The sequence below is a fragment of the Balaenoptera physalus genome (assembly GCF_965194825.1).
Source record: "Balaenoptera physalus genome assembly, chromosome: 2".
NCBI classification, from domain to species: Eukaryota; Metazoa; Chordata; class Mammalia; order Artiodactyla; family Balaenopteridae; genus Balaenoptera; species Balaenoptera physalus.
The window spans coordinates 76,438,820-76,458,442 of record NC_138883.1 but is presented as its reverse complement, the minus strand read 5'-3'; the positions used below and the strand labels follow the sequence as shown (position 1 = coordinate 76,458,442).

Sequence of the window (19,623 nt, the reverse complement as noted above, 5' to 3'; positions counted from 1 at the left end):
TACTACAAGCAACTCTATGCCAATAAAATGGACAACCTGGAAGAAATGGACAAATTCTTAGAAATGCACAACCTTCCGAGACTGAACCAGGAAGAAATAGAAAATATGAACAGATCAATCACAAGCACTGAAATTGAAACTATGATGAAAAATCTTCCAAAAAACAAAAGGCCAGGACCAGATGGCTTCACAGGCAAATTCTATCAAACATTTAGAGCAGAGCTAACACCTATCCTTCTCAAACTCTTCCAAAATATAGCAGAGGGAGGAACACTCCCAAACTCATTCTACGAGGCCACCATCACCTGATACCAAAACCAGACAAAGATGTCACAAACAAAGAAAACTACAGGCCAATACCACTGATGAACATAGATGCAAAAATCCTCAACAAAATACTAGCAAACAGAATCCAACAGCACATTAAAAGGATCATACACCATGATCAAGTGAGGTTTATCCCAGGAATGCAAGGATTCTTCAATATACACAAATCAATCAATGTGATACACCATATTAACAAATTGAAGAATAAATACCATATGATCATCTCAGTAGATGCAGAACAAGCTTTCAACAAAATTCAACACCCATTTATGATAAAACTCCTCTCAAAGTAGGCACAGAGGGAACTTTCCTCAACATGATAAAGGCCATATATGACAAACCCACAGTCAACATCATCCTCAATGGTGAAAAACTCAAACCATATCCACTAAGATCAGGAACAAGACAAGGCTGCCCATTCTCACCACTATTATTCAACATTGTTTTGGAAGTTTAAGCCACAGCAGTTAGAGAAGAAAAAGAAATAAAAGGAATCCAAATCAGAAAAGAAGAAGTAAAGCTGTCACTGTTTGCAGATGACATGATACTATACATAGAGAATCCTAAAGATGCCACCAGAAAACTACTAGATCTAATCAATTAATCTGGTAAAGTTGCAGGATACAAAATCAATGCACAGAAATCTCTTGCATTTCTATACACTAAAAACGAAAGATCAGAAATAGAAATTAAGGAAACAATCCCATTCACCACTGCAACAAAAAGAATAAAATACCTAGGAATAAACCTACCTAAGGAGGTAAAAGATCTGTACTCAGAAAACTATAAAACACTGATGAAAGAAATCAAAGATGACAAACAGATGGAGAGATATACCATGTTCTTGGATTGGAAGAATCAACATTGTGAAAATGACTCTACTACCCAAAGCAATCTACAGATTCAATGCAATCCCTATCAAACTACTACTGGCATTTTTCACAGAACTAGAACAAAAAAATTCACAATTTGTATGGAAACACAAAAGACCCCAAATAGCCAAAGCAATCTTGAGAAAGAAAAACGGAGCTGGAGGAATCAGGCTCCCTGACTTCAGACTATACTACAAAGCTACAGTAATCAAGACAGTATGGTACTGGCACAAAAACAGAAATATAGATCAATGGAACAGGATAGAAAGCCCAGAGATAAACCCACACACATATGGTCACCTTATCTTTGATAAAGGAGGCAAGAATATACAATGGAGAAAAGACAGCCTCTTCAATAATTGGTGCTGGGAAAACTAGAGAGCTAAATGTAAAAGAATGAAATTAGAACAGTCCCTAACACCATACACAAAAATAAACTCAAAATGGATTAAAAACCTAAATGTAAGGCCAGACACTATAAAATTCTTAGAGGAAAACATAGGCAGAACACTCTATGACATAAATCACAGCAAGATCCTTTTTGACCCACCTCCTAGAGAAATGGAAATAAAAACAAAAATCAACAAATGGGACCTAATGAAACTTAAAAGCTTTTGCACAGCAAAGGAAACCATAAACAAGACCCCAACTTCTTCAAAATGGTGGAAAGCTTCTTTGACCGTGGCACCAGCATCGTGGAGGACAAGCTGGTGGAGGACCTCAAGACCCGGGACAGCGAGGAACAGAAGAGGAACCGGGTGCATGGCATCCTGCGGATCATCAAGCCCTGCAACCATGTTCTGAGCCTATCCTTTCCCATCCAGCATGACGACGGCTCCTGGGAGGTCATCAAGGGCTACCAGGCCCAGCACAGCCAGCACCGCACGCCCTGCAAGGGAGGTATCCGTTACAGCACTGATGTGAGTGTAGATGAAGTAAAAGCTCTGGCTTCTCTGATGACATATAAGTGTTCAGTGGTTGATGTGCCATTTGGGGGTGCCAAAGCTGGTGTTAAGATCAATCCCAAGAACTATACTGATAATGAGTTGGAAAAGATCACAAGGAGGTTCACCATGGAGCTGTCAAAGAAGGGCTTTATTGGTCCTGGCATTGATGTGCCTGCCCCAGACATAAGCACAGGCAAGAGGCAGATGTCCTGGATTGCTGACACCTATGCTAGCACCATAGGGCACTATGATATTAATGCCCATGCCTGTGTTACCGGTAAGCCCATCAGTCAGGGTGGAATCCATGGATGGATCTCTGCTACTGGTCGGGGAATTTTCCATGGGATTGAAAACTTCACCAATGAAGCTTCTTACATGAGTATTTTAGGAATGACACCAGGATTTGTAGATAAAACATTTGTTGTTCAGGGATTTGGTAATGTGAGCCTGCACTCTATGAGATATTTACATCATTTCGGTGCTAAATGTGTTGGTGTTGGTGAATCTGACGGGAGCATATGGAATCCAGATGGTAATGACCCAAAGGAACTGGAAGACTTCAAATTGCAACACAGAACAATCCTGGGCTTCCCCAAAGCAAAGATCTAGGAAGCGAGCATCTTGGAGGCAGACTGTGACATATTGATCCCTGCTGCCATCGAGAAGCAGCTGACCAAGTCCAATGCACCCAGAGTCAAAACCAAGATCATTGCTGAAGATGCCAACAGACCGACAACTCCAGAAGCTGATAAGATTTTCCTAGAGAGGAACATCATGGTTATTCTAGATCTCTACTGGAGGAGTGACAGTATCTTACTTTGAGTGGCTGAAGAATCTAAATCATGCCAGCTATGGCCGTTTGATCGTCAAATATGAAAGGGATTCTAACTACCATTTACTCGTCTGTTCAAGAGAGTTTGGAAAGGAAACTTGGAAAGCACGTTGGAACTATTCCCATTGTACCCACAGCAGAGTTCCAAGACAGGATATCAAGTGCCTCTGAGAAAGACATTGTGCACTCTGGCTTAGCTTACACCATGGAGTGCTCTGCCAGGCAAATCATGGACACAGCCATGAAGTATAACCTGGGATTGGACCTGAGAACAGCTGCCTATGTCAACGCCATCGAGAAAGTCTTCAAGGTGTACAGTGAAGCTGGTGTGACCTTCACATAGACTGGACCGGACTGCAGCTGACTTCTTCACTACCCTCTTCACCTCTTCATCTGCAGACCTATCACAAGTTTACATGTAACCGCAGAAATCTCTCTCTCATGACTTAATAGATAACGGACACCATTCTCAACAAGTCAATCCAAATCAGCCCCTTAAGAAAAAAGTTAGGGGACCACATATAAGCTAATAAGTGATAGCAGAAATTAGCTATGTCAGAGAGCCATTTGGGTATTTTGCCTTTAAATAAAGTCTTTTCCCTCTGCCTGTGTTGCCTTGCTCCATGGCTGTTCCCCAGCACAGTCAGCTGTAGCCCTGGGAAAGCTCCTTTTGTCCAAGAGTAGTCAGTCACTTGCCACTTCAGCTCTTGACAGATCTATCAGGTGCTTTGACACATTTAAGAAGAAGGTATATGGCATTTTCAGGAGGTAGCATGGTCCTCAAGTGAGTTATTGCTATTTTACATCAGCCAAATAACTCAATTTTACAGGTTACAAACAGAAAAACCTTTCTCTTTATGCATTTTATTCTTTTAGAATAAAGTAAGTACATGCTGCTGTAATAAAATCACTTAACAAGCCTAAACTTGACTCAAGCAGTGAATGCCTGTAAACATAATAAATGAAAAAAGCTAGTATTTTTATAACATAAAACAGTATCATTTATAACTTGACAATTGCATATTGTCATCCAGCAAAAATAAAAAGCCCGGCAGAGAATTAAGTTATCTTCATACCTGCAAATGATGGAGGCTATTTTTGTTAAGACTGTCGGAATTTACTAACCACAATTATGACATATAGTCCAAAGAATGCAGTAACCTCCTTATCATGTTAATTAATTGTCCTCTTTTGAAGATCTATTGTGTTGACTAATTGAACAATAATTCAAGTCGAGTGTCCCAGAAAAAAACCACTTGTGTTCCCTCTTTGGAGTCTGGCTGGCTGCTCTGAGCATTGCCAATGGTCCTGACTCGCCCTGACTTTGTGTCCTCATTTAGAGGCCTTGTCTTCTACACATGGCTTCATTCCCAGTGGGCTGGAAACAATCTGGGGTTGTGTTTTGTTTGGGAGTTGTTTGGCCAGGGCCTTTTGAACAGTAGTGTCCCAATGAAGTACTCGATAATATTTACGTAAGAATGAGCTTTTCTTTTTTTAACAATAATATCCTTTCAGAAATTTCTACCTACTTTGTAACTGCATGACTTAACCTGGTGACAAAAGCAGTTATTAAAAAGACTACCTTTTCAAAAAAAAGAAAAAACAAAAAACACATGCAACCCAATGTTCATTGCAGCACTATTTACAATAGCCAGGTCATGGAAGCAACCTAAATGCCCACTGACAGACAAATGGATAAAGAAGATGTGGTACATATATATAATGGAATATTAGTCAGCCATAAAAAGGAACGAAATTGGGTCATTTGTAGAGACGTGGATGGACCTAGAGACTGTCATACAGAGTGAAGTAAGTCAGAAAGAGAAAAACAAATACTGTATATTAACACATATATGTGGAATCTAGAAAAATGGTACAGATGAACCAGTTTGCAAGGTAGAAATAGAAACACAGATGTAGAGAACAAACGTATGGACACCAAGGGGGGACACTGGTGGGGAGGTGGTGGTGGTGGGATGAATTGAGAGATTGGGACTGACATATACACACTAATATGTATAAGATAGATAACTAATAAGAACCTGCTGTATAAAAAAATAAATTAATTTAATTTAATTTAAAAAAAAGAAACATGAGCAATAGAGAGATTAAAAAAAGATGAATGGATAAAGAAGATGTGGTATACATATACAATGGAATACTACTCAGCCATAAAAATGAGTGAAATTTTGCCATTTGCAACAACATGGATGGACCTGGAGGGTATTAAGCTTAGTGAAATAAGACAGAGAAAGACAAATACTGTATGTTATCACTTATATGTGGAATCTAAAAAATAAAACAAATGAATGAATATAATAAAACAGAAACAGATTTCCAGATATAGAGTACAAACTAGTAGTTACCAGCGGGGATAGGGAATGGGGGAGGGGCAAGATAGGAGTAGGGGTTTAAGAGGTACAAACTACTATGTATAAAATATATATATTGTATATATTGTACAGCACAGGGAATATAGCCAATATTGTACAGCACAGGGAATATAGCCAATATTTCATAACAACTTTAAGTGGAATATAATCTCTAAAAACTTTGAATCACTATACTGTACACCTGAAACTAATATAATATTGTAAATCAACTATACCTCAATAAAAATAAAATTTTTAATTAATTTTTTAATGCAAAAATAAGAAAACAAACCAAACAAATGAGCTAAAGATCTAAATAGACACTTCACCAAAGAAGTCATACAGATGGCAAATAAGCATATGAAAAGATGTTCCAAATCATATGTAATCAGAGAAATTCTGATCAACAGGAATTCTCACACATTGCTGGTTGGGAATGCAAAATGGTACAGCCACTTCAGAAGACTATTTGGAGGTTTCTTACAAAGTTAAGCATTCTCTTACCATATGATCCAGTGACAGCATTCCTGGGTATTTACCCAAAGGAGGTGAAAACTTATGTCCACACAAAAATCTGCACGCAGATATTTTTAGCAGCTTTAGTCATTATTGCCAAAATTTGGAAGCAACTGAGATGTCCTTCAGCAGGTGAACAGATAATAAACTGTGGTACATCCAGCAATGGAATATTATTCAATGCTAAAAAGAAATATGCTATCAAACCATGAAAAGACATGCAGGAATCTTAAATGCATATTACTAAGTGAAATAAGGCAATCTAAAAAAGGCTGCAAACTATATGATTCCAACTATGACATCCTGGAAAGGGCAAAACTATGGAGACAATAAATATTAACTCTGGGAAAGGCAGGGGCCTTTCCACAGAGTTTCTCATGATTGAAACCACACCGCTCACGGTTTGCAATTTTCCCCTCAGGAAAACATTAGCGACAGCGAAAGGAGGAAATGTTAAAAGTGCTCAAACCACGAGATTAAAAATCTTAACACCGAATTGATGCGGATGTTCACGCCTCAGTACCTCAGGGTTGACCAGCCTCTCTCATCTCTCCACAGGAAAATACCAGCTCAGCCCTGCTCTTCCTCCACAGACGCCCGGGCGCCCTCCTGTGGCGGAGACCCGCGTGCCTAACGGGCGCGCTGACGTCACCGTGCGTCGCCTGAGCCCTGCTGAGGCGGAGGGGGGGGGCGGATTCCGGGGCGGTGCGGGGGACGTTGCGGAGGGCGGATTCCGGGGCGGATTCCGGGGCGGGGAGGGGCGGCGCGGCTGGGGGCGGATTCCCGGCGCCCGACCCCAGCTGCCTGTTAGCATGTCCTGTACGCGCTGCTGCTCTCCAGTTTGAGGTGAATGCCAGGCTGCTGCCCTGCTTGCCTGTTTACTGCGCCAGCACTGCGGTGTACAGCCCTGAAGCATCTACTTTTTTTCCCCTCATTTTTCCCCTACGGTAATAAATCCCACTATGGAGACCCAAAAAGAAAAAAAAATAATAATAATGCTTGCCAGGAGTGGAGGAAATGTGTTGGAAAAATGAGTAGGCAGAATACAGAGGATTTTTAGGGCAGTGAGAATATTCTGTATGTTATTATAATGAAGGATATGTGACCAAAACTATAGAATGTACACAAGGAGTGGACTTTGGGTGGTTATGATGTGTCAATGCAGCTTCATCCTTGGTGAAAAATGTACCACTCTGGGGAGTGATGTCAATAAAGGGGGAAGCTAGGTATATGTGTGGGTAAGGGATATATTGGAAATCTCTGTTCCTTCCTCGCAGTTTTGTTGTAAACCTAAAACTGCTCTAAAAAAAAAATGGTCTTAAAAGAAGGCTATAGACTTCTATAATGACTAATGACTATAACTAACTTCTATAATGACTAATGACTTCTATAAATGATCTCCCCCAATAAAGAACTAGAAGTATAATAAAATATGTACTATACCAGCCCAATGATGACACATAAGGAACAAGATACTGTGAGAAATAACATAAACGATGAACAGGTCAGATCAATAAATAAAACTTTCAATTTCAGAATAAAACATCTTTGAGGATCCTAGATTCCAAGGCAAAAAAGGAAGCAAAATAAATTATTTTGTTCTAATTATATAATAAGACAATATAAATCAAAGAAGCAAAATTTTACATAGCATGATACTTCAAAAAGAATTTATTCAATTAGGTCTCCCATGATTTTATCTAAAAATTTATTTTTTACAACTTTCTTTAAAAGGTAATATGTGGCAGAAAATGCACAAAACACATATGTAAAGTATAATGACTTAATGAATAATTATAAAGCAAATATCCAATAGCCACTGCAGAAGACAAGAAATAGGACACTGTAAGTCTTTTTTTATCATATCTATTTCTCCCACTAATATCTATTGTAAACTTCTTTGCTTTATAATTTTTATTTATCTACTAAAAAAGTTTAGATTTACCTGTTTTAAAACTTTACATAAAAGGAATCATATTTAATACATTCTGTTTTTTAATGTATTGATATTTATTTTCACTTTATATATAGTAAAATTCACTCCTTGAATTAACTTCACTTTGACCAATTTTTGCTTATGTATTTTGAAGCTCTGTCGTTTGGTATGTCATACATTTGGAATAGTTATATCTTCCTGAAGAAATGACCCCTTTTGAATCATTCCATATCCTACTTTATTCTTGGTAATATTCCTCATTCTGAAGTCTGCTTTGTCTGATGTTAATATAGCTCCTCCAACTTTTTTTTCATTAATATGGGGTATATTTTTTTCTAGTACTTTACGTTTAATCTATCTATTTTTTTAATTTAAAGTGGATTTCTTGTAGACAGCATATTATTGTCTTGCTTTTTTCCCCAATGCATATTTTCCCCCTGTGTACAATTGGTTTCTTTAGACCATTTATACTTAATCTAATTTATGATATGGTTAGATTAAAATCTACCATTTTGCTAGCTGTATTCTATATTTATTCTATCTTTCCAGTTCTTTTTTGCCTCTTTTTCTGTCTTCTTTTGGCTTCTTTTTATTAATTCATTTTGACTACCTTATTGCCTTATTATTTGTATCTCTTTTCTAAATTTTTTAAAATGGTTGTTCTAGGATCTACAATATACATATTTATTTAATCACAGTCTAACTTCAAATAATATTATACTACTTCATATGTTGTATAAGGGATTTACACCAATGTATTCCCAATAGCTCACTCTCATTCTTTGGGCTACTTTTTTTTGTCATGGGTTTTACTTTTATGCTATAAACACTCAAAATATTACTACTATATATATTTCTTTTATTTCACTTCCAGTGCTTTTCATTTCTTTGGTGAAACCATGTGTCTGTCTGATATAATATTCCTTCTGCCTGAAAAAGTTAAACATGCATAGTGCAGGTCTACTGGCAATAAATTCTCTGTTTGTATGAGAAAGTATATACTTCTTCATTTTTTTCCAGCTTATTGAGGTATGGTTGATAAAGTAAAATTGTATATATTTAAGTCGTACAATGAGGTTTTTTAAGATATATATAACATGGTGATTTAATATATGTATACATTATGAAACGATTACCACCTCAAGTTAATTAACACATCGAATATCTCACATAGTTACCTTTTTTGTGTGGTGAGAACACTTAAGATCTACTCTCCTAGCAAATTTCAAGTACAGTACAATATTGTTAATTATAGTTCACCAGGTTGTATCTTAGATCCCCAGAACTTATTCATTTTTCAACTGAAAGTTTATACCTGTTGACCAACACCTCCCCACCCCTCCCACCTCCCAGCCCCCGGCGTTCACCATTCAGAGAACTGGTCTGATGAGTTCAACTTTTTAGATTTCATGTATAAGTGAAATCATGAGGTATTTGTCTTTCTGTGCTTGACTTACTTCACTTAGCATAATGTCGTCCGCATTCACCAGTGTTGTTGCAAATGTCACTATTTCCTTCTTTTTCATGCCTATTTCCTTCTTTTTCATGAACACTACTCTATAGCTTTGGCTATTTCGGTCTTTTGTGGTTTCATAGAAAATTTAGGCTTGTTTTCATTTCTGTGAACAATGCCATTGGAATTTTGATAGGGATTGCATTGACTCTACAGATGACTTTGGGCAGTATGGACATTTTAACAATATTAATTCGTCCAATCCATGAACACAGGCTATCTTTCCATTTATTTGTGTCTTCTTCAATTTCTTTCATCAGTGTCTTATAGCAGGGGTCCCCAACCCCTGGGCCACAGACCAGTACCAGTTCATGGCCTGTTAGGAACTGGGCCACACAGCAGGAGATGAGTAGCAGGCGAGCGAGTGAAGCTTCATCTGTATTTACAGCGGCTCCCCATCACTCACATTACCACCTGAGCTCCGCCTCCTGTCAGATCAGCGGCAGCATTAGATGCTCATAGGAGCGTGAACCCTACTGTGAACTGTGCATGCAAGGGATCTAGGTTGCACACTCCTTATGAGAATCTAATGCCTGATGATCTGAGGTGGAGTTGAGGCAGTGATGCTAGCACTGGGGAGCAGCTGCAAATACAGATTATCATTAGCAGAGCGGTTTGACTGCACAGAGACCATAATAAATCAATTGCTTGCAGACTCATATCAAAACCCTATCAGTGAGTGGCAAATGACACTTAAGCTGCATCTGGCAGCAGGATTTATACTGGCAAGTGAGTTGATGTACTTCAATTGTACAGCTGCATCTGGTGGCAGGCTTTAGGTCAGAATAGGACACTTATTTTAGTCTGCGTATGGCCTGCCCATTATTTTATTTACCACTTCTGTCCAAGCCTCTTTCCTGCACTGTGCACTTGTCTCAGTCAGTTTTGGTAAGCCCACAAGCTAACCCTAGCCAAAATGAGTAAAAAACAAACATCACTGGAGAGCTTCTTTGAAAAGGGGGAAAGACCCAATGATGAGACAGCAGAAGACTCTAAGACTGCCAACAAAAAGAAAGCTGCATTTAAAAGAAAATACTAAGAGTCCTACTTAAACCCAAATAGCAAAAACAATCCTGAGAAAGAAGAAGAAAGCTGGAAGCATCATATTTCTTGACTTCAAGCTATACTACAAAGCTATAGGAGTCAAAACAGTATGGTACTGGCATAAAAATAGACACATAGACCAATGGAACAAAATCGAGAGCCCAGAAATCAACCCTCATATATATAGCCAACTAATATTTGACAAGGAAGCCAAGAATACTCAGTGGGGAATCTAGAGTGTCACTGAATATCAGGTTCACTTACAAGCTGCTCCAGTCAGTACCCATCAGTGAAGATTTTCTCATTGATCATCACTCACCTTTCCCTAGAAGTCTTATTTTACAGAAGTGGTTTAAGAGGACCCTAGGAAGAAACCCCAGTTCTTTTAGAAGAAACAAAAGACCAATGATTAAAACTCTCTTCTCACATTTGCACTGGCTTCCAATCCCCCATTCTTAGAAAGTGAAATCAGAATGGAAACTGACAATTTGACTAGATAAGTCAATTAAATGGCTTCTGCCATCTTGGGTTGCCTTCCATCATCTTGGATTGCCTTCCACAGCAAGTAAGGTCATTCCACGTCATGATCAGGTCATGCAAGGCAGTTGCTACTTAGTACAAGCCACCTGGTCATTACAGTGAAGGACTCCAGGAAATTTTAGTGGATTTAATTTTAAAGTGAACAACAGAAAACAGTTTTCTGTTTCTCTGTGTTGTAGCACTTCATTTAAGATAGAGAGGAAATATTTGTTCACAAACATGTCTCAGTTTCAGAATTAGAGTCATGGGCAAAACTTCCATTTATTGTACTGATCCCCACAGAGGGTTGTTCCTTAATGGAATGCAATCTCTGCAATGAAAAGCCTCCTGAAATTTACTCAGTATTTCCCCTGGATTCTGTTTCCTTAACTCTAGCCACCCCCTAGGAGCTAATCTACTAAAACCTAGATGAGCCCCAAAGATTGAAAAGAGGTGGCACTCCAGGGGAAATGAGGAAGCCACCAAGACCACCTGGGGAGAGACATGGAGTTTTAGAGTAATCCCTGAGAGGAAACATGGATTAAAAGCAGCTTCATATGTTAAATGTCTCAGCAAACTTCTAGAAAACAAGTCTCTGGAGCCTCCAGAAAGGAAGGAAGTCCAGTGGACCACATAAAGTGCCCTCACCTGGAGTTCTCCTCATCCAAGCCAATGAAGAAGAGATGCCTTTATATTCAACTCCACTGTGCCCATCCCTGTCTCCAAGCTGAACCAGGAAATCCATCACTGTATGTAAGAGAAAAGGACCAATTGTCCATATTACAACCACTGCTATTATATACTACAGAGTGCATCTTACTTTACAAATCTGATTAGTCATTGTTCCTCTGTAGTAGTATAGTGTAAACATTCCATATATGAACATAGAACATTTATGTTCATTGGATAAAAAGTCACGCACCCTCTGTAAAGCCTATCTGTAAAATGAAGAGTTAAAATAGATCATGTGCATCATTTCTTTCCAATTCTATGATTTTATGATTATTAGGGACCATCTTTCTAAAAGTAAACTCACATTCCAGGTGTAATCAAGTGGTATACTCTTCTCTCAGACTGTCTGAGAAGACAGCATACCAAGTGAAGAACATTTGGAAGGAAGCTATTTAATCAAGCTATTATTCTTGAGGTGGGTGGACTGGTGAGCTGACTGGTTGGCTGGTTGGTTGGTTTCTTGTATTGGAAAGGGGAGTATGAAAAAACTGGTCCCTTAGGCTTGTCCTCATATAATGATTTATAAATCCCAAAAGTGTGAGGAACAGTGTGTTTATGGCATAAAATGGTGGATAGTCCATTCTAATACCCTAACTATTCCCAGCAAGTAATTTTGGAGGCTTTGAAGGGCGGAGTTATGAAGAACTTAATGGAGTCAGTTTATTCCATCAGTGGTTAAAATAAAAATTGATTACTCTGGCTTTTCTATTAAGCTTCCCAACCTTTGCTCATCTCATTACTTATCTACATTTTCACCAAGGACTGCAAGAAAAATAATGTTGCTGCTAATAAATCTTATAGGGTATGTTGACAGAAAAGATTAAATGAGATGTGAAGTTGTCAGTATATAATGGAGAGTGTCCTGAACTGTTATTCACACTAATCAGACATAGCTCATTTTTTCAGAAAGAAAGACAGGAAGCATAGATCTCATGTTTCTAATTTTTAGTTTAAATCTGTGAGCTTGGACTTAATTCCTGACCTGTAGCAGAGAAAATGATTTATTTATGCTTTGTAAATAACAGTCTGGGAATCATTTATTGAGCACCTTATTCAGTGAAGGTGGTAAACAGATATCTTTTGAATTCAACATTGATTGGAAAACTAGACAGCTTTGGACTTGGATGCTCAATCTTCATTTTTTATGCTTCCTTAAAAACCACCAACAGGGGACTAGTCCAAATCTTTTTTCCTAAGTATCATACATGATCCTTCTTTCAAATTCTCTATTCTTCTTTGCCTTTCAAATTTCTTATCTCCTATCCCTAACAAAGTTATGACTGGTGACTTCCAATATACAAGGCAGGAGATCTGAATTTAACAAGAAAACTCAATATTGAAACTATTATTTTTAAGACTCAATCAGTGCTTTTTAAATATTAATCAATTATAAGATTACTCTGTTGTTTAAACACAAAGATTTATACATTTTTTATTCAATTTTTAAATGCTACTGAAAAGTACATGCCTGTCCAAATATTTGAAAATGTGCTCTCTTCCTTTTCAGAGAACAAAATTGATTTTACCAGATAAAATTGCAGATAAAACCCCATTGATCTCAGATCCCTTTATTTGTTTTTGTCATCCAAAACTACTTACTAAATGAACTAAACCTCTGTATTGAAACACCATTTTCTTTATCTAGGTAGGATCCGAATATAAAAAGTAAGATAGTTCATTTTTGTATAGTATGAGTAAAAAATATAAAAATAAACACTTATAAATAGGGATATTTTTAAAATAATATTCTCACATTCTTTAAAGCAAATATTTATGATATACTGGGCCTTTTGTATTTTTTTAGGCATCACTCAACTGGTTAGAGTGATATTTTAAAAGAAAATTTTAAAGGAAAACTTAGAAACAGCCTTGAGTCTTGAGTGTAGTGATGTCTGTCATAATTAACTCAGTTGATTAGGCTATTCTGAAAAGCTAACATTCTGGAGTAATTTTTATCTCCACGTGTTAAGTCAACTAATTCTGTTCTGTTGCCAAAGGCTTAGCTCAACCTCAGACCAGCTGTCCTCAAAATATCTGTTGTTGTTGATTTTAACAAGTTATGCTGAATAAGAGAAAGTGGATGAGTTTGTGCATGAAGACCCATAATCAACTTTAGAAAAACAGACCAAAATCAGAAAGGGTCTTCTTAAGGATCAAAATTAAAAAGAAAGAAATTTATACCACTGGTTGTACAAACTGATATGGATCTTGCTGCATTGGTTTCTAGCAAAATAATACTGAGATTTAGATCCACAATCAATTCAAAATAAGGTGAGATTTAATCCCACCTGGTTTCAAAATATCTCATATATTCCATATTTTCCTGTAAGGTTTAAGTTCCCTTTCAATAAAATCCTAAAGATATGTAGGAAGCAAAGCAACTTGGGTTACACTCATGTCTTTCTTCTTCATAGATTTAAGACCCATGAACAGGTTGGCAACACACATTGTGACTGAGTTTGTTCTCCTGGGATTTCCTGGTCGCTGGGAGATACAGATTTTTCTCTTCTCACTGTTTTTGGTGGTTTATGCCTTGGCTTTGCTGGGGAATGGAGCCATTACCTGTGCAGTGAGATGGGACCCACGACTACACTCCCCCATGTACTTTCTGTTGGGAAACTTTGCCTTCCTGGAGATCTGGTATGTTTCCTCCACTGTTCCTAACATGCTAGTCAACATTCTCTCCAAAACCCAGGCCATCTCATTTTCTGGCTGCTTCCTCCAGTTCCATTTCTTCTTTTCCCTGGGCACAGCTGGTGTCTCTTCCTGGCAGTAATTGTGTATCATTTGCCATCTGCCACCCACTGCACTACCCCACCATCATGACTAGGAAGCTCTGTGGAACGCTGGTGTCCCTCTGCTGGCTCATTGGATTCCTTGGCTACCCAATCCCCATTTTTTTCATCTCCCAACTCCCCTTCTGTGGACCCAATATCATTGATCACTTCCTGTGTGACATGGACCCACTGATGGCTCTGTCCTGTGCTCCAGCCCCCATTACTGAATTTATTTTCTATACTCAGAGTTCCTTTGTCCTCTTTTTCACTATTACGTAGATTCTTCGATCTACACCCTGTTGTTCAGAGCTGTTTTTCAGGCCCCTTCTGCAGCTGGCCGGAGAAAGGACTTTTCCATCTGTGGTTCTCATTTAGCTGTGGTGTCTCTTTTCTATGGGACAGTCATGGTGATGTATGTGAGTCCTACATACGGCATCTCAACTTTGATGCAGAAAATTCTCACACTGGTATATTCAATAATGATTCCTTTCCTTAATCCCCTGATCTACAGTCTTTGTAATAAGGACAGGAAACTTGCCCTGAGAAATGTCCTGTTTGGAATGAGAATTAGTCAAAATTCACAAGCCAAAGATGTGTCATACTTCCAAGTTCTAATGAAGAATAAGGTGGAGATGTGTAAGTTCTTTCAATGGTCTTTTGTCCTCATTCTGACTAGTTAGAGGCCATGGTTTTTTTCCTGGAAGTGTGCTCATCTTAAATACCTATGGTGACTACTCAAACCCTAATTCATTGGATTTGGACATGCACTAAAATTTTTTTAAAGGCTGTCCTTATTGAAATGATAAGATGGGATTGCTATATGAGGGAAACTAGAATTTCCTGAAAGACTTTTTTTTAATAAATTTATTTATTTATTTATTTATATTTTGGCTGCATTGGGCCTTCATTGCTGCACACGGGCTTTCTCTAGTTGCAGTGAGCGGGGACTACTCTTCATCGTAGTGTGTGGGCTTCTCATTGTGGTGGCCTCTCCTTGTTGTGGAGCACGGACTCTAGGCACCCGGGCTTCAGTAGTTGCAGCATGCAGGCTCAGCAGTTGTGGCTCGCAGGCGCTAGAGCACAGGCTCAGTAGTTGTGGTGCACAGGCTTAGTTGGAACGTGGCATGTAGGATCTTCCCGGACCAGGGCTTGAACCCGTGTCCCCTGCATTGGCAGGTGGATTCTTAACCACTGCACCACCAGGGAAGTCCCTCCTAAAAGATTTATCATAAGTTTTAGGACAAGCCTAATGACTTTTACCAAATGGTTAAAGGTACAGTGACTTTTTTAACATTTTTATTTAAGTATAATTGATATACAAAGACTGCACATGTTTAATATATTTTAAACATGCAGTGACTTTTTTTTCCTTTTACAAAGAGTATCTTTTTTTTTTAAATTGAAGTATAGTTGATTTACAATGTTGTGTTAGTTTCTGGTGTACAGCAAAGTGATTCAGTAATACATATATATACATATTATTTTTCATATTCTTTTCCATATGGTTTATTACAGGATATTGAATATAGTTCCCTGTGTTATACAGTAGGACTTTATTGTTTATCTATTTTACATATAGCAGTTTGTATCAAGGTGCAGTGACTTTTAAAAACCATGAGACCTTTCTATAATCTTTAAGAGACACTTCTTTCTTATACCTGGTCTAACAATCTCATCTAAATACACTTTCTCTCTATTAAAAGAAATAGAGAAAAAAAACTCTCTCAACCAGAAGAAACTCTTTCAACAAATTTTCTTAGAGATATAGTTCCTTTGTGGTAATTTTGAAATAAAACTTGAATACATGCTAAATAACTTGTTGAAGTTGCTTTTAACATTTCTGTTATTATAAGTACCACACTGTAGTGTAATTTATTTATTTACATGCACTTCCCCTTGAGGGAGCTCCTTGAGGACAGCAACTGCCTTTTTCATTTCTGGATTCCCAACACACAGTGTCAGAGAGGAAAGCAGCCCCTGGAATCTGGGAGCTGGCCTGGCACTATCAGTCAGGTCTTGGTGTAATCCTGTTGAACATAAACAAGTTCACAGAACGCCAACATTAGACAAGGTCGCTATATGAGCATGGAGCATGATGGATCAAGACAAAACAAGACCACTCTAGAATCATGTTTGAGCACAGACAAAATCAAAACACTGTCCCAACCACAAAAAAAAAATGACCGAACATCCCTCTCTTTAGGTTAATATGAATGACTGCTGTCTCCTTACCAAGTAAAGCTTTAGCCCAAGTGCCTTCTAGATAACACTTAAGATACACAATCTCAGAACTTCCTTCCGCTTTCTGACAGCATCCAGAGAAAATCTCTATTCCCTTCAATTCTCCCCAAAGTCAACTAACACAAACCCAAATCATATAATAAATCCCTTCTAACGTCTTTCTACTGAGATGCCCCATGTTCCTCATGGCATATGTTCTCTCTCTTTGCAAAAAGCCAATAAACCCATCTTTGTTCAACTACAGGTGTGTTCGTGAGGGTCTCTGTTATTGGAAATCAACATTAGTACAGTATCTAGCATAGAATAAGAGCCCAAAATGTTTATCAAATACCTTTATCTCAATTTTTTACTTATAAAATAATATGTAGTTGTTGTAACAAAGTCAAGCAATGAAGAAGTGTATAAAGATGAAGGATTTACCATCTTCATTCTCATCTCCACCAATCCTTCACTCTGCTCCTCAGAGGCTACATATCTAAATTCCTCTGTCTGGTATTCAACACGCTTCACAACATGGCCCCACTGTGTTTGTTTTCCATCACTTCCCAACACGAACCCTCAGCTCTAGTCTGGCAGTCACTTAACTACTCCACCCTCTGTCATCTCCACACCTTTGCTTAGGCTGCTCTTTAAACCCGGAGAGCCTCACCTCATCTTCTGCTGTGCAACTTGAGAAAGGTACTTAACACTTAGATTCTTAGGGTCTTATTTTGAAAAATGGGTATATAACATATTTTTAACAATGTCATAAGGATTAAATGAGATAATTTATGTAAGGACAATAACACAGTAAAAACACACAGAAGGTTCTCAGCACATGTTTTTTCTGCTCTCCTTCATATCTTTTAAATCTGACCATGGATAATTTGCTAGTTATTCTGCTAGATTTTCACTATGCTCATGCAAACCTTCATTGCCAAATAATACATATATATATATGTATATGGAACTAATGCCTTAGGTAAAGTACAAACTCTGGAGTCAGACTTACCATATCCTAGCTTATCTGCTTGCTTTGTGACCTTCAACATGTTGCTTGAATACTACAAACTTCAGCTACTTCATCTGTAAAATGGGATAATAATAACAGCTATCTCATAGGGTTGTTATGAGTCAACACTCATAAAGCACATAGCATTGTGACTAGCAAACAGTAGAGCTCAAGAAACATCAGCTAAAAGAATAAATATTTTCTAACTCAGTAAAATATCATGGTATCTTTCAAAGTCGATACGTATAATTTTACATCATTCTATTTAACAGGAACACTGTGTTCCATTATATGAACATATCACAATTTATTTACCCATTATTCAATTAAGATGCTTTATTGTATCCAATATTTTTCAATTAAAACAATGCTGCAATAAATGTCCTTGAATATAACTCTCTATACAGTCACATCAGTATTCCATAAAGTAGAGGAAGGATTTCTGGGAAATAAGATTGGTATATTTTTAATTACAAAAAATACTGCTAAACTAGGTACTCCCAAATAGTGTATTACTTTTCAACAAATAGTGCTGGGACAACTTGATATCCACATGGAAAAGAATGAAGTTGGTCACCTACCTCACTCCACCTACAAAAAATTAACTCAAAATGGATCAAAGACCTAAATATAAGATGTAAAACTACAAACCTCTTAGAAGAAAACATAGATTTAAATTTTTGTGTCCTTGGATTATGTATGTTTTAGATATAACACCAAAAATATAAGCAATAAAATTAAAAATAAATTGGACTTCATCAAAATTTTAAAATTTTGTGTTGCAAAGGATACTATCAAGAGAGCCAAAGGTCACAGAATGGGAAAAAATATTTGCAGATTATGTATCTGATAAGAGTCTAGTAGCCAGAATATATAAGAACACCTACAACTCAACAATAAAAACACATAAAACTGAATTTTTAAATGTGCAAAATATTTGAATAGACATTTCTCAGAAGAAGATACACAAATGGTAAGTGAGCAAATGAAACACACTCAACATCATTAGTCTTTAGGGAAAGATAAATTAAAACCACAATGAGATACCTCCTCATACCCAGTAGCATGGCTAGAATCAAAAAGACAGACAAGGGCTTCCCTGGTGGCACAGTGGTTGGGAATCTGCCTGCCAATGCAGGGGACACGGGTTCGAGCCCCGGTCTGGGAAGATCCCACATGCCGTGGAGCAACTGGGCCCATGAGCCACAATCACTGAGCCTGCGTGTCTGGAGCCTGTGCTCCGCAACAAGAGAGGCCGCGATAGTGAGAGGCCCGCGCACCGCGATGAAGAGTGGCCCCCACTTGCCGCAACTAGAGAAAGCCCTCGCACAGAAACGAAGACCCAACACAGCCATAAAATAAATAAATAAATAAATAAATAATTCCCATTTAAAAAAAAGACAGACAACACCAAGTGCTGACCAGGATTTGGAAAAATTTGAACACTCACACATTGCTGGCGGAAATGTAAAATGGTGCAGCTGCTTTAGAAAACAATTTGGCAGTTTCTCAAATAGTTAAACATAGAGTGACCATATGACCCAGCAAGTCCATTCCTAGGTATAAACCCAAGAGAATTAAAAACATATTCACACAAAACATGTATATGAATGTTCATGGCAGCATTATTCATAATAGCCAAGAAGTAAAACAACCTAAATCTCCATCAACTGATGAATGGACAACAAAATATGGTATATACATACAATGGAATATTACTCACCCGTAAAATGAGTTAAGTATGATACTTGTTACAACACGAATGAACTTTGCAAACACTAGACTGAGTAAAACAAGCCAGACACAGAAGGCCACATATTTATTATAGGAGTTCACTTATATAAAATGTCCAGAATAGGCAAATCTATAGAGACAGAAAGTAGATTAGTAGTTGTTAAAGACTAGGCAGGGGGAAAAATGGGGAATGACTGCTAATGGGTATTCACTTTCTTTGCAGGGTGATGAAGATGTTCTAGAATCAGATAGTGGTAATGGTTGCACAAC

The 19,623-nt window shown here is 37.8% G+C and overlaps 1 protein-coding gene and 1 pseudogene across 2 annotated transcripts; both read left to right on the top strand.

Moving 5' to 3' along the window:
- Positions 1-200: 200 nt before the first annotated feature.
- LOC309656209 (glutamate dehydrogenase 1, mitochondrial pseudogene) lies at positions 201-5,751 on the top strand (annotated as a pseudogene). The gene has a single exon. The product of its transcript is annotated as a glutamate dehydrogenase 1, mitochondrial pseudogene (transcript).
- A 923-nt stretch (positions 5,752-6,674) lies between these two features.
- Positions 6,675-18,999, top strand: OR11H4 (olfactory receptor family 11 subfamily H member 4). Its single transcript, XM_082452457.1, is given in 4 exon segments — positions 6,675-14,363; positions 14,366-14,394; positions 14,397-14,649; positions 14,652-18,999. Coding segments are annotated over 4 exon segments (1,056 nt in total). The 5' UTR covers positions 6,675-14,005; the 3' UTR covers positions 15,068-18,999.
- Positions 19,000-19,623: the final 624 nt, after the last annotated feature.